This window comes from Equus asinus, chromosome 5, assembly GCF_041296235.1.
Source record: "Equus asinus isolate D_3611 breed Donkey chromosome 5, EquAss-T2T_v2, whole genome shotgun sequence".
NCBI lineage: Eukaryota > Metazoa > Chordata > Mammalia > Perissodactyla > Equidae > Equus > Equus asinus.
The window spans coordinates 86,402,771-86,426,804 of NC_091794.1; the positions used below are offsets into that span (position 1 = coordinate 86,402,771).

Below are 24,034 nucleotides of genomic sequence, written 5' to 3' on the forward strand. Positions count from 1 at the left end.
CGTCCTCCTCCTCCCCCTGGGCCTGGGTCACCATTTGCAGGAAGCCTTCCGTGCACTCCTCACGTCTGGGCCACAACCCCTGTGCTGCCCCTTGCCCTCACTGACCACACCGCGCCCTCCTTCTCAGCGGCGGGCTTTGGGGCCCCCCTAGACCCGGAGGCCTCGAGGGCAGGGGAGGTGCAGGACGGCCCTCGGGACGCAGGCACAGGGGGCGCGAGGAGGGCTGGGGCCGAGCCGCCCGGGACGTGCGCGGGGGTGGGCGGTCGGAGCGGTCCCGGGGGGGAGGCGATGTCAGGCCGGCCGGCGCGCGCTCGCCGGGCGGGGCGCAGGCCTTGGCCGTGGCTGTGGAAAGAGGCGGGCGGAGGCCCCGCCCCGCCGCGCCCCTCCCGCCCCCCACTCTCGCCCGCCCACTCCGGAGCCGCGAGGGGCGCCGGCAGAGCGACGCGGAGCCCCGCCGGCGCGGACCCCGACGGCGCCCCTCCGGAGCCCGCGCGCGCCGCCGCCCTCCAGGGTCAGGAGCGGCGCCGGCGGCCGGCCCTGCAGGTAAAGGCGGGGGCTGGCGCGGCGGCTCGCGCTTGGGGGGCCCCGAGGGCAGGGCCGGCCTGGGCTCCCGCTAAGACTGTCATGGACGGCCGGGCCAGCGCCTCGGACGCCGGGATGGGGACTCGAGGGGGACTCGGGCCCGGGGGTCGGTGCTGAGATGAGGGAGCCCATCCCAGTCCCTGCACCCCGTTTTCGCCCTGCCAGAGCGGCCTAGGCAGAATCCCGGATAAAGCCCCCTCCTGCCTTCCTCTCCCAGAAGCGGGGGCTCTAGCGTCAGACAGTCCCGGCTGGAATCCCTGACGATGTGGCTCCGAGCGTGTCCCTTCACCTCTGGAGGTCTCCTTTCCCACCTGTAAAATGGGAATGACAACGTTTCCTTCGGAGGGTGGTGGAAGAGAGAGGAGGGGGTGGGGAGCCTTGAGCCCCTTCCAGCCCCCCGCCGGGAAGCCCCCTCAGCTCTTACCCTCCCCTCTCTCCCCATCTCTCTGCCATTGCTCGTTCGCTGGCGGCCTTTCAGTTTCTGTGTTTTTCTGCCTCTGCCCCGTAGTCCCTCCTATTCTAGGTGTCCTCGCAGCACCCCCTAAACTGGAAACTGGGGTTCTGAGGAATGTCCCCGCCTCAGCTGGGGACTGAGACTTGCAGGGGGAAGGGGGCTGCTGCCTGGCCCGAGGGACTGGGCTCTGAGGGTCCGGAACAGCCTCTGCAACATCTTTGTCCTGGGGCTGGAGCACTGTGGCCCCGGCCCCCCGGCCCCCCGCAGAAAGGCTGTTCAGCCCGAGGAGCCCCGGAATGGCCAACAGGGAAGGGCAGACCCTCTGAGTTTGCTTGTGTGTATGCGTGTCCCCGTGTGAGCCTGTCAGTGCGCGTGTTTGTGGGGCGTGAGGGGGACAGCGAGTATCTGCCGGTATGTTATTAATGTGGGCCAGTCTGTGTATGCTTGTGTGAGACCCTCAGTGTGTGTGAGAACATGGTGGTTTCCTGACACAGAAATGCCGCTGACCTCCCTCGGGGCACCCTGGCAACCCAGAAGACCTTCCTGTCTGCCTTCAGTGCCTCTTGCTGAGGCCCAAGCCTTTGTCTGGCGCCAAGTGTCCATCCCCTCCTGGAGCGCCCTTAGCGAAGGCAGCCTCCTGGGGGCTGCCCTGGGCTTTTGGAAGGTCTGGGGGCTGTGGGGCTGAGATGGCCAGAGGGTCAGGCAGCCTGAGGTCCCTTTCTGGGGACTGACCCTCACTGACCTGAGCCGACGGGGGGCCCTCAGCGAGCCCATTCTAGAGCCCAGGGGAGGAGGTGGGGGTATGGGGAGGCACCCGTGAGGAGCTGGTGGTCTTGATCAGGGCATAGATGCCCCAACTGTCCTCCGTGTGGGCTGGTGAACACTGACAGACACTTGGACACACAATCACCCGAAACGATAATGAGGACACACCAGACACACACAAACAGCTACACTCCCTCCCACTGACAGTCACACACCATCACATACACAAACGTGCTCTACTGAAACACACACCACAGATGCTGAAACAAGGACAGGGCATGTGCACACGCACACAGACACAGACACACAGACATAACAGACGCACCCAAACTCCTACAGACACACGGCAGGCCCCACATGGCCCAGCCAGACGTGCTCAGACAGGACAACAAACACACATGCACTCACACTCACCCTCAGACATACTCACCAGGGTCTCTCTCCAGTTTCACCTTGTCCACCACAGTGAAAATGAGTGTTTCTGCTCTTTGGCTTTTTTGGCTCAGAGGAAGGGGAAAGAAAAAATCGAAGTGAATGTGTCTGCTAGCCAGAGGCGGGGGCAAGACACCAAGCAGGGCTGCCAGCCTGAGTACCTCTCTGCCACCTCCCCTCCTCTGGGTCTGCGCCAGACCAATGGTGGCCAGAGCCCCCACTTCCTGCCCTGCCCTGCTGGACCCCTGGTCCACTCCAGACCCCCCAGGCACAGGCATGGGGCTCCCCTTGTAGGGAAGTGGGGCCTCTGATGAGCTGGTCCCATCTGTGGCCCGAGGGACTTACGGAGTTGGGTGGAAGAACCAGAGAGGCATAGCGGCCTCTCATGTGGGGTGCAGCTGCGTCTCAGGGTGCCCGTCAACGTACACGATGGGGTGGCACCGTGCAAGCCAAAGTTGGGGGCCAGAGGGGATCAGGGGAGGCAGCCCCAAAGACGCGGCTCTGCCTGGGCTTTCAAGGAGAATGAGAACTTTGACAGGTGCGCGTGCTGAAAGGGTGGCTGGGAGGACATTCCAGTCGGAGGAGACAGCAGGTGCAAAGATGTGGAGGAGGGACGCTGCAGAGTTCTCTCAGGAGACAGTGAGCAATTGGCCCACACACTGGGGAGTGAGTGGGAGGGACTGACAACTACTTTGAGGTCAGATTTCCAAGGGCCTTGTCAGAGAGAGGGTGTGAGCTGTAGACTGGTGCAGTCTGGGAATCACTCTCTTTGCTGGGGGCGGGGGTGGGGCGAGGACGAAGGGGCATCTTACAGGCAAGGAGACCACTGCGGAGGCGGGGCAGAGTTTGAGGAGGAAGGTGATGGAGGCTGAGGTGGGTGGTTGCCATGGGGATGAGAGGAAGAAATAGTTGGAGAGGAATAAGGGGAGAGACTGGACAGGCCTCGGAGACTGACTCTCTGTGGGGGTGAGGAGAGGACTGGCCAGGAGCCTTGCACTGGGTGGCTGTGGCCTGTCCCCAGAGGAGGCAGGAGAAGGGGAGATGTGGGCTTGGACCCCGGGGTCTAGCATGCTGAGATGGTGGGGAGCTGGGTGTTGAGTGTGGCCATGAGTTGGGGGGTAACTGTCTGGGAGGCCTGGGGTGTGTGAGGCCATCATGTGTGCATACATGTGCCCAGATGTCAGCCAGGGAAGTCACGCTCCTAGAAAGAGAATTCCAGACCCACTCTGTTCTGTGGGCATTTCCACGGTGGTGGGGTGTGGACAGCGGATCTTGAGTGAAGGCAGCACATGCAGGGAGGGGAAGAGCTGGCCTTGGGAGTCAGACAGACCTGGGTTACTTTCCATGTGATCCTGGGTGAGGGACTTCCCATCTCTGAGCCTCAGTTTCCCCATCTATAAAATGGTAAAGCTAATACTTGTCCCTGGGGTCGTTTTGCCTGCAGAGAGGTGAGGAGTGGTCCCAGGTTGCACACGTGATCAGGGTGCAGCGCCTGGAACTTTCCCCCGGACTGCTGATCACTGCCCGTTATACCTCTCTGGTTGGATCCTGGGAAGGGACTGGGGAAGACCTGGCCCTTCGTCCCTTCAGATTCTTTTAAAGTTTCTTTCTTTCTTTCGTTTTTTTTTTTTGAGGAAGATTAGCCCTGAGCTAACTGCTGCCCATCCTCCTCTTTTTGCTGAGGAAGACTGGCCCTGAGCTAAAATCCATGCCCATCTTCCTCTACTTTATATATGGGACGCCTACCGCAGCATGGCTTGCCAAGCAGTGCCATGTCCACACCCGGGATCTGAACCGGCGAACCCCAGGCCGCCCAAATGGAACGTGGGAACTTAACCACTGCGGCACTGGGCCAGCCCCCAGATTCTTGTAAAGTTTTGAACTGGGAGGTGACTGTCCCCGTGCAACTGAGCTAGGCTGAGCTTTCTGGCTCTTGGAGGACAGAAGCCGGTGGCAGAGGGTTAGTGCCTCCTGGGGAGAGCCATGCTGACATTACCGGCTCATCTCAGGGATGGCATTATGGAGCATCAGAGAAGAACATACCTGAGGTCACACAGCAGCCAGTGGCAGAACTGAGGCCCGAGGCCAGATCCCTTCTCCTAGAGGCTGCCCCACCTAGCAGGGCCCAGCAGGGACCTGGGATGGAGGGAATCTTGTCACCTGAGGTCTCTAATTTCAATTCTTTATGTCCTCTTGGGGGAGGGTAACAGTAAATTTATTGGGCCCCTCCTGTGCACCAGGTCCTGTGTTCACATGTCTCATTGAGTCCTTGTAGCAATGCCGCAAGGCAGGGATCAGTAGCCCATTTCACAGAGGGGAAGGTAGAGGCTCTGAGTGGCCAGTAACCTGGCCAAGTGTCACCTTGCTGAGTGCCAAGCTGGGATTCACTCCCAGATCTGAGAGGACACACAGCTCACGCTCTTCCCACTGACCTCCCGGGTCACTGCCCTCTCCAGGGCCTGGTTTGGCCTGGTTTTCTCCAGGGAAAGAAATGGAAACTTAACTGTTGAATATCCACAGTGTCCCAGACATTTTCATAGCACAAGGTGCTTTTTCGAGGAGTGGGGAACATTGGGAGTAGCAGGTATGACATCAGGCCCGGAGAGAGCCCAGAGCAGTGAGGGTGGGGATGGCGTTTTCTAGTATCTAAGAATGCTGTGGTCCTGGTGGGTCCTGTGAGTGAGGGCAGCCTCTGGGAGGAGGGGGTCCTGGTCTCGGGTCTCAATTCTGCCACTAGCTGCTGTGTGACCTCAGTGAGCTTCTCCTCTGGGTCTCCATAATCCCCCCCGTGAGATGGGCCAGTGGTGCCATCCTGGCTCTCCACGGAGCCTGTGGTGAGCAGCCCCGTAGACTGTGGGCGGAGGAATCATTCCTCTTTTCCTGAAAGATCCCAGGAGGCCAACTCTTTGGTCTCCGCCCCCATCCAGCGTCCACAGTCCTCATTACCCAGAAGTTCTCTTTTCTGTCTAGCCTCCTTCCCTCCCACCGTGGTAGCTGCTGGCCTCCACACAGCTCTGCGTGGGCCCTCCGGGCCACGCTCCCTCTGACAGGCGACCACGGCTCAGCTCGTGGCAAACATTCTTTTCATAGTTCCCGGAGCACAGCAAATCCGGCTGCTTAGCCAGGAATGCAGAGTCCCCTCCTGCAGCAGCAGCAGGGGCTTGGGGAGGGGAGCCCCTGGGGGTCAGGCAGGACGGGCTGAGGGGGTGGAGGACCCCCCCATAAACACACACAGACACACACACACACACACACTGTGCCTCAGCTCCATCAGCATCATCTGTGGACAGCTTCGGTCCAAACTCCGGGACCGTCCATCACTGGCTAGCTGATGACATTGGGCAAGTGACTTCTCTCTGAGCCTCAGTTTCTTCCTCTGTAACATAGGGTTTATAATACTAACATCACAGGGCTTTTGGGAGGTGTCATGGTGATGATTATAATAATAATAGCAAACATTTCTTGAATGTTCCATATGCCAAGCACTGCTTGAAGTCTGCTACATGAAATTGACTCGTTTAGTCATCACAAATGCTCTCTGAAGTAGGAATTGTCCCCATTTTATTGAGGAAGCAGCTGAGGCACAGACGAGAGGAGCCACATGCTAGTAAGAGGTCCGGCTGGGAGAACACGTGTGGCTGGGCTCCTGAGTGGTCCTTAAACCGTCATGATTTTTTTAAGCAAAACTCTTAGCCCAGGGCCCGCTTGGGGTAGAAGCTCAGAAAATGAGGACTTCTTCTCCCGTGAGCCCACCTCTGGGAGGAGCCGTGAGCTCATGGCCATCGGCACCTCAGTTTGGAAAGTTGGGGTGGGCACCTGGGCCATGGGCCCTGGCCAGCCTCCTTGGGAGCCCGGCAGTTGTCAGAAGCTGGTGGGGGACAGGAGGTGCAGACTGTCCCACCCACATCTGGCCTGGGATTTAGCTGGCAGCAGGCTCTGTGCTAGGAGGAGATGTCGCCAGGAGAGGGGCTCAAGGAGGGAGGAGATTAGGGAAGGCAGCTGGAGACGGAGGTTAAGAACAGAATCCCATTGAAGTTGGCTCAGGCAATGCCCCAGCACACCCACCCGCCCCAGCTCCCTATTTTGTAGGACAGAGGGAACCTTAGTCAATGGGTGTGCACTCCTAGGGCCCTTGATAGTGGCTTCCCTCTGTCCCCAGCCTTGCCTGTCCCTGTTGCCATCTGGGACAGCCAAGGGTGGCGGAGAAGTGGAGAGACAGACTGGTGGCTGAGGTCTCTAGGAAGCCCAGGAGTACAGGTTTGGCTCTTTGGGGGCTGGACAAGCCCCAAGGTTCAGACCCCAGCCCCGGTGCTTCCTAGCCCTGTAACCCTGGAGAATGGATGTCACCTCTCTGGGCCTCAATGCTCCTCCTCAGAAAAATGGGACAGCAATTCCCACCTCACAGGGTTATGGGAGAATCTGATAAAATAATGCCAGGGGTGTGCCTGGGGCTATGTCTGCTGCCGAACACGGACTTGGGATTTAGAAACCGTTATAAGGGCTAACATGGGTGGATGGGATGGGGAGCTAGCTTTAGGCTGGGTCTGGGGTCTCTGATCCTGATATTCAGGGCATTTCTCAGGCTTACCTGAGCCAGCCCTTATCACGTCAAATCATCTGTGTAGTGGAGAGGTTAAGAGCCCAAGCTTTGGAGCCAAGAGCCTAGGTTCAAATCGAGGCTCTACCCTTGATGAGCTGTGTGACCTTGGGCCAGTTACTTAACCTCTCTGTCCCTTGGTTTCCCCATCTGTAAAAAAGGGAAAATGAAGTACCTACTTCACTCGGTTGTTGTGAGGATTAAATGAGATAATCTATGAGAAGAACCCTGAGCAGTGCCTGGCACATAGTAGGTACATAGTCAGTGTTAGCTGTAATTGGTTAGTTCTCTTGTTTGTTTCTTTTCTTTTTGTTATTTCCATCCCCTGAATATGTCCAGGGCTTTTGCATCTCCAATACCGTCACCCGCGTGGTTCCCTTGGCCTGGACCCATCGCCTCTCCCCACTACCACCTGGTGAAATCCACGTTCATCCTTCAAAGCCCAGATCCAGCAGCAGTCCCTCCTTGAGCCTCTCGGTGGGGGTGGGGGCTGGGGCCAGAGAAGCTGGGGTTGAGCTGGGCAGTGAGGACCTCCCCTCCAGGCTCCCTCAGCCGGGAGGGGCCCTCTGAGAGTAGCCTCATGACCCACCTCTGGGTGTTCAGAGTGGCGGGGATGGAGGCAGGGCCCAGCGAGTTGGCTCCGGCCTCTGGCTGCTTGTGCAGAGACAGGCCGGGATGTCAGAGTTTCCATGGGAGCGGGCAGAGGCGAGCAAGCAGCTGGGGGAGAGAGTGACGCAGCCAGCAGGCCTCTCTGCCAGGTGGGCTGGCTAGGCGTCCCCTCTCCGTCACCCGGGAGTCACGTCTGGGTCTGGACTGCAGCCCCAGCTCCCCTGTGTGCAGCTGTGTGATCTGGAGTAGAGCTTGCAACAGCCTGGCATCCTGGTTGATGGAGGCAGAAATGGGGACCTGGCCGTCCAGGGCTCTGACTGCATCGTGGCCCCAGGAACAACCTTCCATGGCTCCCCATTGCCTTCCAGAGAAAGGCAAGCACGGGATTCATGTCTCCTCACTATATTGCTCCAGCCTTCTCAGCCCCTGCTTGTCCTCTCAACCCCACAGCACTTCTGGAACCTTCCCTGTATCTGCCAAGTAGCTCCCTACTGCCTGAAGTTCCCTTTCTTACCTGGTCTGCCTTTGAGACTCCCACTCATCCTTCAGGATCCACCTCTGATGTCCCTTCCTACAGGAAGCATTCTGGGGAGACTCGAGGGGGAATCAGTGCTCCCTGCTCTGTGCTCCCATAGCCTGAGATCTTTGCCAGTTACATGCAGGCCACTGGTCTGATGCCTCTAGCTAAGTCAGAGCAGGGCAGGGTATAGGGCTGAGCTATTTCTGTGTCCCAAGGCCCAGCTTAGGGTTCCCCACATAGTAGGAGCTTCCCCAAGCAGGAACCCTAGCCTATAATGTGGGCCACTCCAGTCCAGGGCCTGCCATATAGTAGGGGCTTCTCCAGTAGGACCCTGGCACACAGAAAGACTTCCTCAGCCTGGGCCCGAGGACAGGAGGAACGCCATCAACCCAGGGCCAGGCGCCCTGGGGCATTACTCTGTGTGCCTGGAATGAATGAAGGAGTCTCACAGCCTGGCCTCCTGAGAAGAGAGACTGGGGTGGGGGCCAACGTTGCAGCAGGGGCTCCTGGTCAGAAGCCTGTGGCAGGCACGGGGGTGGCTGTGAGTTGGGGCCAGAGGCTGCCCAGGCTCCTGGCCTCTTCCTCATTGTTTCTCCCTTTCATCCTCAGGCCTTGCCTCTGCTGGGACCTTCAGAGGCCCCTCCGACCTGAAAGGTAAGCTAGATTTTGGGGCGGGATTCTCTGATTTCCCTGGCTGGGTGAGGCCTGTGCTTGCTGCTGTCTAACCTCGCTCCCTCCTGCTACAGTGGAAGCCCCTCCCAGGCTCAGCTCAGGGTGTCCTGACAGGCAGCCCCTCTTGCAAGTGACCTCAGCTCCCTGCAGCCTGGGCTTTAAAACCCTGGCCCAATTCGGAAGCAGCTTTTTCTCATTTGTGAACTATTTCGCCCCAGCTCTTTGGCGCAGCCCGTGTTTGCTTGGCCTGCCCGAGTGCAGTGGCCTGGCGGGCGCTCCTGCCGGGTCCCCTCCCTACCCAGCCCAGCCCCTCCTGCCGTCGCGACGCTGCCGCCACCGCGCAGGGAAGCCGCGAAGGCCCAGGAATTTTGGCAGGCGTGGGGAGGCAGCGGGCGGCGGGTGGCGCTCCGGAAAAGGCTGCAAATGTGAACCAGAAGGCGAGGAATTGGCAGCCGAAAAGGCCCCGCCTAGGCCGGCCTGGAGCCTGGGGGTAGCTGGGTCTCAGGGGACGCCCCCATGTCAGTCCCGGTCAGAAGCTCAAGGCCTCTGCTGGGAAATGAGACTGGCTCCTTGGCGGGGAAGGGCCAGTCCCCTGGCCACCTGCCTGAGGATACGTTGTTGCCCTGGGTCCTGCCCACTGCTGGGCCTCTTCTGTTCCTCTGCCCCTGCCTGGCTGTTCCTACCGCCCTAGGGAGGACCAGCTGGGGATAGTGGGTGTCTAGTCTCAGAGATGGGCAGAGACTGGGGGCCTGGGAGGTGGACCTAGTCCCCTGTGGGGAGGGACGTTCAGCCCAAGCCCCCTCCCACCTGGAGCTAAGAAGGACTCCGCAAGAGCCCCAAAGAAGAGGGGGTCCTATGAGAAGCCATCCTGGGGGCTTGGCTGGAGCTGGGAGGGCGGGTTGTCAGAGGCCTGGAGCATGAGCCCCTGGGCTGCAGACTGTATTGCGCACCTACTGTGTGCCAAGCCTGAGTCAGGGATAAGGTGGGGGAGGAGGTGCCCAGGCGGAATAACGTCTGCCTGGAGGAGAAAGACAGAAAGAACCATCCACGCGTGGGGATCATGCTGGCAGAGGCAGGCAGAGGGTAGAGGGAAACATCGAGAAGTTTGGGGTGTCTGGATTCTAGGGTGCTGGAGCCCAGGGCTGCTGTGGGCTCCTCTCACTCCCTAAACATGGGTGCTTTCCCCAAGGGTGAGCCCATGGCCCTCGTCCAGGCTGCCCCAACCCAGCCAGTGAAGCCCTATTTTTTTTTTTTTTTTTGAGGAAGATTAGCCCTGAGCTAACATCTGCTGCCAATCCTCCTCTTTTTGCTGAGGAAGACTGGCCCTGAGCTCACATATGTGCCCATCTTCCTCTACTTTATACATGGGACGCTGCCTCAGCATGGCTTATCATGCGGTGCCATGTCCACACCTGGGATCCTAACCAGAGAACCCCGGGCCACCGAAGGGCAATGTGCGCACTTAACCGCTGCGCCACCGGGCCAGCCCCGAAGCCCTATTTTCGTCTTCAGCCTATGTCTCTTTCTCTCGAGCTCCAGACCCGCAGGTTCTCTTGGACACCCGCACCCCAGGAGCCCCCTCGTCTTCCTTGCCCAGATGTTTGCTCTGCCCTCAGTTTTCCATGTTGCACCATCACCTGGCACTATGGGTCTGTTGAACTCTGACCTGTCCTTCAAGCCTCCTTCTAGTACTGCTTCCCAGATAGAGGTCCCCTGTGGTCTGGGAGCCTTACCTGTGGGGGGAGGGATGCTGGGACTCTTGGTGGAACCGAAGCCAGGTGGGTAGGCAAGGTGGGGAGGGGGCAACCTCCGGTCCTGCCATCAACCCGGATAGTGAGGCAGCCCCCAGGTAGCCCTGCCCCAGCCTGGCCGCCTCCCCCCGCGCAGATTGCAGGCAGCTCTTTGGCCTTGGGGCGGTCCTCACGCCTGCATGTTTAAATTCGAGGGGTTCAGAGTCTTGTAGTGATCCCGCAGGACAGAGAGCTCAGCTCATGGGCTCTGGAGCCACAAGTCCCCACCTAGACCTTGGGGGCTGCTCAGGGAGTGTCCAGGGAGGGCAGACCCGGGCCTGATGTTAGCATGAGCGTGAGGCTGTGGACGCTGGTGTTCCAGAGGGTCCCGTCAAGTGACTGACAGCTAGAGATTTACAGAGCCTGGAACTCAGCCCGGCATCTAGGGACAAGGACATGGGAGAGGACAGAGAAAGACAAACGGTCACAGAGATGGGCAGATGGAGGGGACAGTGACACAGAGATAGGAGGAGACGCACCAAGAGACGCCTGAGATACACAGGCAGGTGAGGACCTGGACTTGGTGACACAGAGATGTGGAAGAAGGGACTCAGATGGGAGTGGCGCACACCCACGTGGCTCCCACAGCGAGCTGGCCCCAAGACTGCCCCTTACACACATACCTCTTAGCCCTAGAGGGTATCTCTCCACCCCCTCTACCCCCTCCATCCTATTCGGTCCACATCCTACTGAGTCTAAAGTAGGAAGGTCTACAAAATTGGTCTACATCCTTCCTGAGTCCTCCTCCAGGAAGCCACACAGATTGCAGAATAACATGGAAATTATCATGTCGGTACCAGGGAGCCACTGGAGAATCCAGAGCAGGGGAGGGCCATGGGCAGAGCTGTGCCAAAGTATGGTCCACAGCATCAGCAGCAGCGTTAGCATCACTGGGGAGCTTGTTAGCCATGCAGATGTTGGGCCCTATCACACCTACTGAATCGGATCCCTGGGGTGGGGCCCAGGAATAGTTTAACACACCGTGTGATGCGCACTCAAGTTTGAGAAGCACTGCTGGAGTATCTATAGGATGTATTGAGGGAAACAGAGAAGCTGAGGGTGAGGGGTGGGAAAGAAGCTCTCGTGGATAATCCAGGTGAGAACTTGGCAATTTAACTTAACAAACCTTTACTGAGTGGCTTGGATGCACCAGGCCCTGGGTTGTGTTAGGACAGTACAAGGTCTGTATTAGGACAGAGACTATGGGGAAGGAGGGAAAGGAACAGAAGTGAGAGAACTAAAGGAGGCAGAGTCCACAGGATTGGATTGGTGGTTTGAGGGTAAAGGAACAGGGCTGTCATGTACAGTTGTGCAGGTTGGTTACTGTACAAGCACCCAGGAAAGGTGATGAATAGGGCCTGAGTCAGCTGGAGGGAGGGGTAACCTTTTCTAATTGTGCTAAGGCACGGTATAGGCTAAAGAAATTCCTTACTGAACCTGTACAGAAAGAAGAGTCAGAAGTGATGTCCAGATTTCTGGCCTGGGCACCTGGGAGTAGGGGAGAAGCTAGTAATGGGGGAGAAGGTAATGACAGTAGTTTGGGTGGCAGTATCTGAGGGACAGCCAGGTGAAAATGCTCAACTGTAATGGAGCACAAGCATCTGGGGCTCAGGGAAGGAGACATGTGTCTCCTTGGTGGTGGGATTGGAACCATGGGAGCTGGTGAGAGCTGGAAACTGCAGAAGAAACATCGAGAGAGAAGAGACGAGGCCTGAGCCAGCTCCTGGGGCAAGCCTGGGTCTGCAGAGTGGGCAGAGGAAGGGAGCAGAGAAGACTCTGAGGGGCAGCCTTCCCCGGAAGGAGGAGAGCAGGGTCCTGGGGTGCGATTCAGGGCTGGGGAGAAGCAAGGGCCGAGGCGGGAGGGTGGGGGGCGAGCCGCCGGCGGGGCTGAGGGCAGGGACGGTTCTTTGGAGAAGCCTGGCTGAGAGGCCTGGAGAGAGATGAGGGTGGCTAGGGGCGCGCTCAGGCCTGCGTGGACCTGGGATGGAGAGGCTGGGGACGCGGGGGTGGGGCAGGCATCCCCCGACGAGAGGTGTGGAGGGCCTGGGCCTTGCGTGGAGCAGACCCCCTTCATCTGGGACTCAGAAAAGGAGGGCGGTCAGGGCTGTCCGATCTCCACGGGCCTCCCCGCCCGGGAGGGAGGTGGGGTGGAGGGTTCGGGAGCCCTGGAGTCTGGAGCTGCCCGGCTGGGCCATTGCGGGTGGGCGTCATGCCCAGTGGGTGAGAAGGGCAGCTCCTCTGCTCCTCGCCAGGATCCGTGACTCCATCCTAGTCCCAAGCCGGCCGTGGGACCCTGGTCAGTTTCATTTCAGGAGTGGTCCGAGGAAAGGCCTAGAAGCCCAGAAATTCTCTTTGGGGAACTTTCGCAAGGACCTGGCCTTTGGCAGCAAGTCACCTGAGCTTTTTAAGGGTTAGAGGAGATGTTGCTTTGCAGCAGGCGGAACTGAGGTTAGACTGAAGGGAGGACTTGCTGGCCTTCTGGGTAGCAGGACAGGGCAGCGCACCTGGAGGGGCTGAAGACTAGGATCATCTCAGTTAATCCTTTCACAGATGAGGACACTGAAGTTCAGAGAGGGTAAATCACTTGTCCAACATCACCCAGCTGGTAAGCAGCCGGCTAGAATGGGAGTCCAGAGGCTGCCTCGACCTAGGAGGGCCTGAGGGGTCCCCAGGGCTGCAGCCCTGATAGGAAGAGCCTGGGCAAGAAATGCTGCCCCCTGTTGAGGTGACAGACGCAGGGCTGGAGAGAGAGACACACACACAGACAGGAAGAGAGAAATGAGGCAGGGCCAGAGACCCAGGGAAGGAGCAGGGATGAGGCTGGGCGAGGAGGGAGCCGGGGCACCAGGGGAGAGAGCGGGGCAGCCGCTCTCTCTCACAGAACCGTCTCCACCACAGGAAGCGTCTCATAACATACCTGTGGTTTGGCCAGGCCTGGCTGCCTGAGCGCTCCCACCGCTCCCTCGGCACAGCTGGCTGGGGGGATGGGGGGAACTGGGAGCAGCAGGAGGCACCGCCCCCGCCCCCCCCCCCCCCCCCCCCCCCCCCCCCCCCCCCCCCCCCCCCGCCGTGGGGCTGCTGGAGCCACACCAGCCACACCCCTGCATGGTCAGTTGGGAACTTGGGGGCCCTCAGGCCCCCTTTTTGTCTGGACCTCTGATAGCCAATCTGTGAAATGGGATGGGAGTGGGCAGGCGTTTAAATGCCACGGGATCACCTGGGCCCCTCTGCTGGTCACCCTGGGACAGGACCCTTTGTGAGAGGGCCCTGGCGGGGAGGGGTCACTGTGAGCTGATGCCCCTTCCCCTCTGACAGCCATGTCCCGGGGAGGGGTCAGCATCCACGCCACTTCTCCTTGTTGGACCCCTGTGCTCCCAGCCAGCCTCCTTGGCCGCCCCGGGAGGAGGCCCAGGCTGCCACAAAACGCTGACTTGGACAAAATGCTGTTTTACGGGGATTTGTTGAAAAGGGGGGAAATCCCCGTTAAGGACTTGCAGCTGTCCAAACACCGCGTCTACCCCGCTGCCGCCACTCCTCAATCCTCTGAATCAGCGTCTCCTCATGCAGCCCACCTCGTGCCCTGCCAGCCCAGCCCCTGCCCAGCTGCCCTGGCTCCTGCCTTCCTGCCTAAGGAGTCACCAGAGAGGGTGATGGCTTGCCCAAGGTCATGCAGCAGAGCTGGGCTTGAGCCTCAGGGCCCCCCCCCCCGGCCCTCACTCTCCTGCTTGGCCACCATTCCCGAGGGGAGAACAAGTCTGCCCTTCGCACCTCTATTTGCCCCTGCAGGCTGCTCTTAGCTGAAGTCCTGGGATGGAGGCCATGTGAGTGTCCCCGCCTCTTCCCATTCTGGCTGACAGGAGCCCCTCTGCCTGAGGAGGGGGCTCTATGGGTGAGTGTGACATGGGTCTGTGCAAAGGCTGAAGAAAGGACTGAGGGAGTTACTGGTCTTTAAATTCGTTAGTGGTCTTTAAATTTCACGGTGAATTGTGAGCAGACACTCAACGGAGCCTCCCTGTGTGCCAGTCGCGTCCTGTGCTGGGCATGAAGTGGGGGGAACATGGCGGGCAGAGGAAAAGAGCCAGAGAGGGAAACAAGAGCTGTGTGGGGACCCGCAGGCGTCAGCCGAGCCAGGGGAGGCCTCCAGCGGGCTTCCAAGTGTCCAAGAACCAGTCCGAGTCAGGAGGTGGCGAAGCAGAGGGAACCGAATGTGTGGAGGCCAGAGAGCCTCAGGGAGTCTGGGGGTGGTGTGGGAGGGCGGGAAAGGGGTGACAGTGAAAAGGAGGCCGGGGGCTCAGAGGCGCGCAGGCACCTTTGGCTCTGATGGTGGCTGGGGGTGGGGGGCAGTCTGTCCCACCTGGACTGTCATGGGGTACCATTCCAGGGGGGGGTCATTTCTCTCTGCAAACCCTCTAACAGGCTTAGCAGCCCCCTTCTCAACACGGCCGTGCCCTTGCCTCCACTCCCCAGCTCCCCACCCGGCCTGGCACATGTCAGCCTCCTTGCTCAGAGCTGGAACAATCCTTCCCACCTCAGCCCCGCAGGCGGCTTGGAGCCCAGAGACAGTCTCTCTCTCTCTCTCTCTCTCTCTGCTCCCCTCTCTGTCTAGCTTTGCGCTCTGGTGCTCCCTCCCTTCCCCACGGCAGAGTGTCACAGCGGCTGGGGGCTCAGGTTTTTAACCGACCTCTGCTCAAATCCTGGCTCCTCGCTCCTGCCAGTGGGTGCATCCCTGTGCTGCTCCAAACCTCAGGCTCCTCACCGACAGAAAGAGGACTCCCCACAGCTCCTCTTGCCCAGGGATGCTGTGGGAATTGAACCAGATATTGAACGTAAGGCAGCTAGGCGGTGCCTGACCCGAGGTGGGAGCCGGCCTTGCTCAGACACATGCCTCCTGCCACAGGAAGCACCTGCTCTGTGGCCGCTGCGGACCTTTCCTCCCTTGGCAGGCAGAGGGATCGCAGTGCACGAGGTGCTGGGATGGGGCAAGCCCAGGGCGTGGGCAGGGACGCTTCCTGGAGGCCTGCGTTGCCAAGGAGGAATGGCAGGTGGGGAGCTGGCTGGGGGCCCTGCCCGGGCTCCTGGCTGGACTTGGAGCTCTTCCTTTGGCGCCCTGCCTGTCTGTGCGCCTCCTTAGCCCTCCCACACCAAGCACCCTCCCAGCTAAGCCTGAGGCTGCCTGCACCCTCCACCACCCCCCACCCCTGGTGAGGCCTCAGCTCAGCATGGGAAGGGAGTCAGGGCTCCTGGCGCCAGGGCTATCCTGAGTCCTCCTGTGGCCATGCCATGACCTTGGCCTCTGGCCTACACAGGCCAGAACCACTCACTCTCCCCCTCTGCTTCCTAATACAAGCTCTGCCTCCTCCACCTGCTCCCTCGGCCCCCTGCCCCCCACCAGGCAGAACAGTCTGGCTCTGTGCATGTGTGAGCACCCCTTTTGCCCCCATGGGCCCCCAGGTCAGGTGGCCAGCGCAGGAGGGCCCTTATCCTGCAAGGGGGATGGTGTTGGGGGTTGGGGCTGGGGCTCAGGGTCAGACTGCCTGTGTTTAGGTTCTCACCACACGGGGTCTCCTCATGGCTAAAACAGGGCTAACGTGCCTCCCAGGGCTGATGGGATGGAACTTTGGGTGTTAGTTCAGCGTCTGGGCAGAGCCTCCGGCAGCAGCACCCGGGCAGGCTATGTGGCGGCACCTTGTGAGTCCTGGCAGGGGGAGCAGGTGGCCTGTGCTGAGGGCAGCTCTGCATGGGGCCTCAGCTCTCACACCTGCCAGTCATGTGTCCTGGGCAAGAGTCTGACAGTCGAAGAATTCTTCTGGTCCCACATGTATAAAATGGACATAATGACTGGGTGAGCCTCAGGGGTTGTTGAAAGGATTCCGTGAGATGAAGCCTGCCCAAGGGTGCAGAACAGGTTGATGGCAGAGCTGGAATTTGCACTCCAGAGCTGAGCTGGCAGCTTCCCCGACCTTCTCCGGAGCCCTGCACCCATTCCTCCAGAGCTCTATGCAATGCCGCCTTTGCAGGAACGTCAGCCTGCAGCTCCAGACTCACCCAGCCCCAGGGAGGGCTTTGCTGCTGCACGCATCCCCGGGTGTGCACATCCCCCAGGCCCTCCCTGCAGCCAGGCGCAGGTGCAGAGAGGCCCATGAGACGCAAAGGGAAGTGGGGCTTGGGTGTGCAAAATGCGATAGTCCCTCATTCAGATATTGACGGGTGCCCGCGGTGAGGCAGACACAGTATCTCTAGTAGCTACAGCAGCCTGAGAAGCAGGTTGTTAGCCCAGTTTAAAAATAACACCTTTAGGGTCAGCCCCCCGGCCCAGTGGTTAAAGTTCCATGCGCTCTGCTTCAGCACAAGTTCGTGGGTTCGGATCCCAGGAGCAGACCTACTCCACTCATCAGCCATGCTGTGGAGGCATCCCTCAAGTAGAGGAAGACTGGCACAGATGTTAGCTCAGGGCTAATCTTCCTCAAGCAGGAAAAAAAAAAAGAGGAAGATTGGCAACAGATGTTAGCTCAGGGTAAATCTTCCTCACCAAAAAAACAAAACAAAAGGACATCTTTCTTGAGATATAATTCACATATCATACAATTATCCCGTTTAAAGTATACAATTCAATGTTTTTTTTAATTGCGGTAACATTAGTTTACAACATTATATAGATTTCAGGCGTACATCGTTATGATTTGACTTCTGTATGCATCATGTTCACCACCGAAAGTCTAGTGTCTATCTGTCACTTACAAATGTCCCCCTTTACCCATTTCGTCCTCCCACCAACCCCTTCCTCTCTGGCAACCACCAGTTTCTTCTTTGTATCCATGTCTGTTTGTTGTTTTTGTTTATCGTCCACATTTGAGTGAAATCATATGGTATTTGTCTTTCTCCATCTGACTTATTTCGCTTAGCATAATACCCTCAAAGTCCATCCATGTTGTCGCAAATGGTAAGATTTCATCTTTTTTATGGCTGAGTAGTAGTCCATTGTGTGTGTGTGTGTATATAGATGTATACACATATATATGTATGTATCTACCACATCTTCTTTATCCATTCGTCTGTTGATGGACACTTAGGTTGTTTCTATGTCTTGGCTGTTGTAAATAGTGCTTCAATGAACATAGGGGTACATACATCTTTTTGAATTAGTGTTTTCATATTCTTTGGATAAATACCCAGCAGTGGAATAGCTGGATCATATGGTAGTTCTATTCTTAATTTTTTGAAGAATCTCCATATTGTTTCCCGTTGTGGCTGTCAGTGGTTTTTTAAAGTATTCACAGAATTGGGCAACCATCACCAAATCAATTTCAGAACGTTCTCCTCACCCCAGTAGAAACCCTGTGCCCATTAGCAGGCGCTCCTCTGCCCCTACCCGCAGCCCGAGGCAACCACTAATCTGCTTTCTGTCTCTATAGATTTACCTGTTCTGGACACTTCATATAAATGGCATCATGTAATATGCTTTTGTGACTGACTTCTTCGCTTAGCATGATGTTTTCAAGATTCGTTCGTAGGGTAGCATTTCTCAGTACTTCCTTTTTATCGCTGAATAAAATTCCATTACATGGATCTACTGCACTGCATCCATTCCTCAGTTGATGAACAGCTGGGTTGTTTCTTCTTTTCGGCTGTTATGAATCATGCTGCCGTGAACATTGGTGTATCTGGGTTTGTGTGACATGTTATCCCATTTTACAGATAAGGCAATGGTCCACAGAGTGGAAACCTCTTGCCCATCTTCCCCAGTCGCGAGTGGAGGACTGAGCCTGGCATCTTCCCCACGCGGCCTTGTTCCCTCCCGAGCTGAGCCAGATGCGTGACAGGGCTAGGCTGGGGCCAGAACGAGCGAGGGGGTAATCTTCTAGAGGAAGGGGTGACAGCTCCCCAGGCTTTGAAGGATGAGTAGGAGAGGAGAACATCGCAGGCAGAGAAACAGCAGGCGCAAAGGCCCAGAAGTGTGAGGCTGCCTGGTGTCTGGACCCGCAAGGAGTTCTGTGTTGCTAGGGCAAACGGTGGGGGAAGGGAGAGGCAGAGAAGGGACTGGGAGGTGATAGGGTTGGAGACACAGCCACAGGTTAGATGTAAAAGGCCTTGAATGCTGTGCTGGGCACCATGGACTTGATCCTGAAGGCAGTGAGGAGCCCGGAAGGGCGTCACCGTAATGTGAAGTCAGATCTAGGTCAAATCCCAGTTCTGCTTCCTAAAGACCTTTGCTTTAGTTTTGTCATCTGGAAAGTGGGGATGACAATAATAATACCCTGTGAAAGTGCTGGGAGGATTGAGTGAGTTCCTGCCTCTGGAGAGGCATAGCCCCGGGCTGGCAGAGGGCCAGCCCAGCAAATTGTAGTGGGTGTTATCATCCAAGGGTTTTTGGCAGGGCTGCCGAGGTGGGATGGTGCTCTGGAAGCATGTCTGGCTGCAGAGTGACTGGTCTGGGGAAGGCTGCTGTGCAGGGTAGGGGCCGGGGAGACAGCGATGGGGATGCAGAGCCACGGGCGGGTTGGCAGAGGTTTAGGAGGTACTTCTCTGGACTCCGAGACTTCGGGAATTGCCTGTGAATAACAGCTGAATTCTGATCTTTTTATGAGCCCCTGGGCCTGGTGCCAAACCATCCAGGGGCTGGCTTGATGTTCCCTCTGGTTCCTCCCTGCAGCACGCCTGTGGACGCCATGCTGGGGGCTCTGACGCCCCTGTCTTCGCTGCCACTGCCACCTCTGCTGCTGCTGCTGCTGGTGTTGGGGTGCGGGCTGCAGGCAGCCACTGGCGGCGGGACCGGCGGGGCAGCCGGCTACGCGCCGGTGAAGTACGCGCAGCCCATGCAGAAGGGACCTGTGGGGCCGCCCTTCCGCGAGGGCAAGGGCCAGTACCTGGGTGAGCGCCTCCCCGCCCCACAGTGCCTCCCACAGCTGCTGCCCCCAACACCCTGCCTCCCGACCTCCATCAGCTCCTCCCAGGCCCCCCAGCCACAGCCCCTCAATCCTCACCAAAGATCTTCCCATCTCCACTTTTCTTCCTGATGCTGATCCAGGGCCTCCCACCCCCGGAGGGCCTGAAAGTAGGGTGCAGCTGCCTGGCAGAGGTGGTCTTCAAGTGGGATGGGGGAGGGGGCGGGAAGGTATGTTGGGAAGTGGGGGGGGGCGGGGGCGTCTGCTCTGACTGGCTCTAAGGAGGCTGCTGGTGCCCCCTGGCGGCCATTCCACCCCCAGGTCATTCAGAGATGAGAGTCAACTCAAGCTCTTGGGGAAGGCCCAGGCTGGGTAGGTTGGGTGCTAGGAGCCCACAAGATGGTCACTGGACCACCCCTAAACCCCATCTTCTGTGACAGCAGGGAGGGGGAGACCAGGGCACGGTCTTCATGAGCAGATACAGAGCCTTGTCTTCTCCCCCGTGTACCCCATGCTGGTGCGGGGAGTGGGTAGGGGGTCCCCGGTCCCCGCTGTCCAGGCCCCTGACTGACCCCTCTCTCTCTCTCTCAGAAATGCCTCTGCCGCTGCTGCCGATGGACCTGAAAGGAGAGCCTGGCCCCCCTGGGAAACCGGGGCCTCGGGGGCCCCCTGGCCCTCCTGGCTTCCCAGGAAAGCCAGGCACCGGAAAGCCTGGGCTACATGGGCAGCCTGGCCCCGCTGGCCCCCCTGGCTTCTCTCGGATGGGCAAAGCTGGTCCCCCAGGGCTCCCAGGAAAGGTGGGACCACCAGGGCAGCCAGGGCTTCGGGGGGAGCCAGGGATACGAGGGGACCAAGGCCTCCGGGGGCCCCCGGGACCCCCTGGCCTCCCTGGGCCCTCAGGCATTGCTGTCCCTGGAAAACCGGGCCCCCAGGGGGTGCCAGGGCCCCCAGGATTTGGGGGGGAGCCAGGGCCCCAAGGGGAGCCTGGGCCCCCAGGTGATCGAGGCCTCAAGGGGGATAATGGAGTGGGCCAGCCAGGGCTACCTGGGGCCCCAGGGCAGGGAGGTGCCCCCGGACCCCCTGGCCTCCCTGGTCCAGCTGGCTTGGGCAAACCAGGTTTGGATGGGCTTCCTGGGGTCCCTGGAGATAAGGGTGAGTCTGGGCCTCCCGGGGTGCCAGGACCCAGGGGGGAGCCAGGGGCTTTGGGCCCAAAAGGGCCCCCTGGGGTAGATGGTATAGGGGTACCAGGGGCAGCAGGGGTGCCAGGGCCACAGGGCCCAGCAGGGGCCAAAGGGGAACCAGGGACCCGGGGCCTCCCTGGCCTGATAGGCCCCACTGGCTATGGGATGCCAGGACTACCAGGCCCCAAGGGGGACAGGGGCCCAGCTGGTGTCCCTGGGCTCTTGGGGGACAGGGGTGAGCCAGGTGAGGATGGGGAGCCGGGGGAGCAGGGCCCACAGGGCCTTGGGGGCCCCCCTGGACTTCCAGGGTCTGCAGGGCTCCCTGGCAGACGTGGGCCCCCTGGGCCTAAGGGGGAGGCAGGGCCTGGAGGACCCCCAGGAGTGCCTGGCATTCGGGGTGACCAGGGGCCTAGTGGCCTGGCTGGGAAACCTGGAGTCCCAGGAGAGAGGGGGCTTCCCGGGGCCCACGGACCCCCTGGACCAACTGGGCCCAAGGGTGAGCCTGGTTTCACGGGCCGCCCTGGGGGACCAGGGGTGGCAGGAGCCCTGGGGCAGAAGGGTGACTTGGGGCTCCCTGGGCAGCCTGGTTTGAGAGGCCCCTCAGGAATCCCAGGACTCCAGGGCCCAGCTGGCCCCATTGGGCCCCAGGGTCTGCCAGGCTTGAAGGGTGAACCAGGCCTGCCAGGGCCCCCTGGAGAGGGGAAAGTGGGGGAACCCGGCGTGGCTGGGCCTACAGGGCCCCCTGGGGTCCCTGGTTCCCCAGGACTCACAGGCCCTCCTGGCCCTCCTGGGCCTCCTGGCCCCCCTGGCGCCCCTGGGACCTTCGATGAGACTGGCATCGCTGGCCTGCAGCTGCCCAATGGTGGCGTGGAGGGTGCCGTGCTGGGCAAGGGGGGTAAGCCCCAGTTTGGGCTGGGCGAGCTGTCGGCCCATGCCACGCCTGCCTTCACCGCCGTGCTCACCTCACCCTTTCCCGCCTCGGGCATGCCTGTGAAATTTGACCGGACTCTCTACAACGGCCACAGTGGCTACAACCCGGCCACTGGCATCTTCACCTGCCCTGTGGGCGGGGTCTACTACTTTGCCTACCACGTGCACGTCAAGGGCACCAATGTGTGGGTGGCCCTGTACAAGAACAACGTGCCAGCCACCTACACCTACGACGAGTACAAGAAGGGCTACCTGGACCAGGCGTCTGGCGGGGCAGTGCTCCAGCTGCGGCCCAACGACCAGGTCTGGGTGCAGATGCCCTCGGACCAGGCCAACGGCCTCTACTCCACTGAATACATCCACTCCTCCTTTTCAGGATTCTTGCTCTGCCCCACATAACCCGCGGGGGACCCTGCTGCCCCGGCCTCCTGCTCTTTAGTGGTAGAGAGACCTTCTCAGTTACAAAGAACCTCCATTTAAAGAAAAAACCAAAGGCTGAACAGAGGCGGGAACAGAGGTGGCCGTGGCCTTGGCCCCAGGAGACTGACTTGGTTTCTCCCTCCATGCAGGCTGAGGTTGTTTCTGGAAGAGGCTGATCTGAGTTCCTCTCCCCCAAGTGTCTATGCAGTGTCGAGGTTGCACCCTCATTGCAGGCGGGGCCCCAGGACACTTGGCTCTGCTGTCAGAGACCCGTGCCCCCTTGTGAGTCCTGGGCTCTGCTGGGCAGTGGAGGATGCTGCTTCTGAGTCAGAGCTGAGAGGGACTGAGCTTCCCCCTCGGGGAGACATATTCCCAAGCCCTGCCCTTCCTGCTGGCCCCTATATGGCACCTGCTCAAGGAATGGGGCACCCTCAGTTCTTGGCTGGGGCTCTTCCAGCTCCCCCGGGACCTCCAGCGTCTGACGGTGGGTCCCCTAAAGAGTTTTTGTTTCCCTCCAGGGGAAAGGGAGACGAGGGGATCCACTGAGGTGGCCAGTGTGGACGCCCTGCCAGGACTGCAACCCCAGGGGGGATGCTGTGCATCAGGCCTGTCCATGGTGGGCACAGGTGCGCGGCCCCTCTGCAGGCTCCAGCTGCAGCCATGGGGAAAGGTGGTTTGTGAGGGGTAGGAGCATGGATGTGGGGCTGGATGGCAGTTCTTCACACTCATTTCCATCTCCCCAGGCTCCCCCCACAAGTCTGGCTCTGTCTAGCATAGGGGCAGCTGCGCAGGCCCCTAGGGACTGCCACAGGCAGGCATGAGGCAGGAGGGACAGCCAGCAGACATAGGATTCCTCCCTTGCTCTCATTCAGCTGCTGCGAGGAGGGCTGGTTTTCTCATACAAAATTGTAAAGGATCCTTGCCACCCCAACCCCAGCATCAAGGCGGGAGCCTCGTTTGGCCCTCAGAACAAGGTGCACACAAGCTGGGGGATGAAGGCCCCGCCTGCGTTTCCTTAATAAGAACCATGTGGTGGGTATGTGTGTCTACTAGAGGGGTTACTCTGGGGGCTTCCTTGCCTTCCACCCTCTGGTTCCAATTTCCTGTTCTGAGTAGGATTAGGGCCCAGGAGGCTGAGGCTCTGAGAAGAAAGGTGCCAACAGGCCCCTATGGAATGAGTTGGCTCTGGAGGTTTCTGCCATCTTCCGCAGTCAGAGCTCCCCTGCAGGAGAGCAGGGTCCCACTCCCATCTCCGCAGCCCCGAGTTCGAGCTGGGGCAGAGAGGGCCACTCTCCCAGTGCTCGGGCCTCTCCCTTAGGCCCCCAAGCCAGCCCACTTCCCTGCACCAAGTGTGACCCTCGGTCGGTCAAGGGGATCTTGTTGCACAGCCTGTCCGTGCTGACCATGGAGGGTGACTGCTGACTTCTGATGGTGGTTCCCTCCGGCCCCTGGCCAGGCCTCCTCCCCACCCACAGCTTCTCCCAACACAGCAGGTCATCTGACTGCTCACTTTAACTTTCAAAAGAAGTGACAACTCAAATCTGCTCAAGTGACACTTTCAGAACAGGTTTTGGCTGGGGTTCATGGTGGATTTCTTACTGCCCAACACCCCAGAGAGTTAAGGAGTCTCAAACCATACCTGGTGGGGCCTTTTGCCGGGCCTCGTCCCTGGCTCAGAGTCCCCGCCGTCTGACCTGTTAGGGAGACTTCTGATAGGCGGAAATTCGTCAGCTCCCGATAGGAGCCCAGGGAACTAAGGAGGGAATGAGGGGAGCCAGAAAAAAGAGCTGTCTCACAGAACTGAGCTTCTGCTAAATGTCATTCCTGAAGCCTTTGGGGAGGGGTGGTGGGTGTTTGCGAAATGTGTATGGGATTTTAGTTCCAGGTGTCCACTTAACTGACAAGCTCTGATAAACGATGTCAGGTTTTAACTATGAAAACTACAGTGCCTTGTGCATTTTTATATTCTGATTCCTAATTTTTAAAAAAATTAAGGTTTAAATGTTTTCCATTCATTTCATTTCTAACCTGGTATAGGAAGTTTAGTTCTTTACTTACCTATTATGTGCCCTGTGTCAGAGATTTGGGAAAATGCACTCGGGAATCAAAGAAAATGGGACTTCTTTCTGAAAAGAAACATAATGGTATTGACACAACCTCAATAAAACCTGTTGTGTGAAACAGCACTGTGCTGACATTG

General features: G+C 59.0%; 1 protein-coding gene across 1 annotated transcript; it reads left to right on the plus strand.

Moving 5' to 3' along the window:
- Positions 1–411: 411 nt before the first annotated feature.
- On the plus strand, positions 412–24,013 carry COL8A2 (collagen type VIII alpha 2 chain). Its single transcript, XM_044770339.2, has 4 exons — positions 412–543; positions 8,569–8,613; positions 19,072–19,289; positions 19,895–24,013. The coding sequence occupies exons 3-4, from the start codon at positions 19,088–19,090 to the stop codon at positions 21,811–21,813; spliced, it is 2,121 nt and encodes a 706-aa protein (XP_044626274.2). The 5' UTR covers positions 412–543; positions 8,569–8,613; positions 19,072–19,087; the 3' UTR covers positions 21,814–24,013.
- Positions 24,014–24,034: the final 21 nt, after the last annotated feature.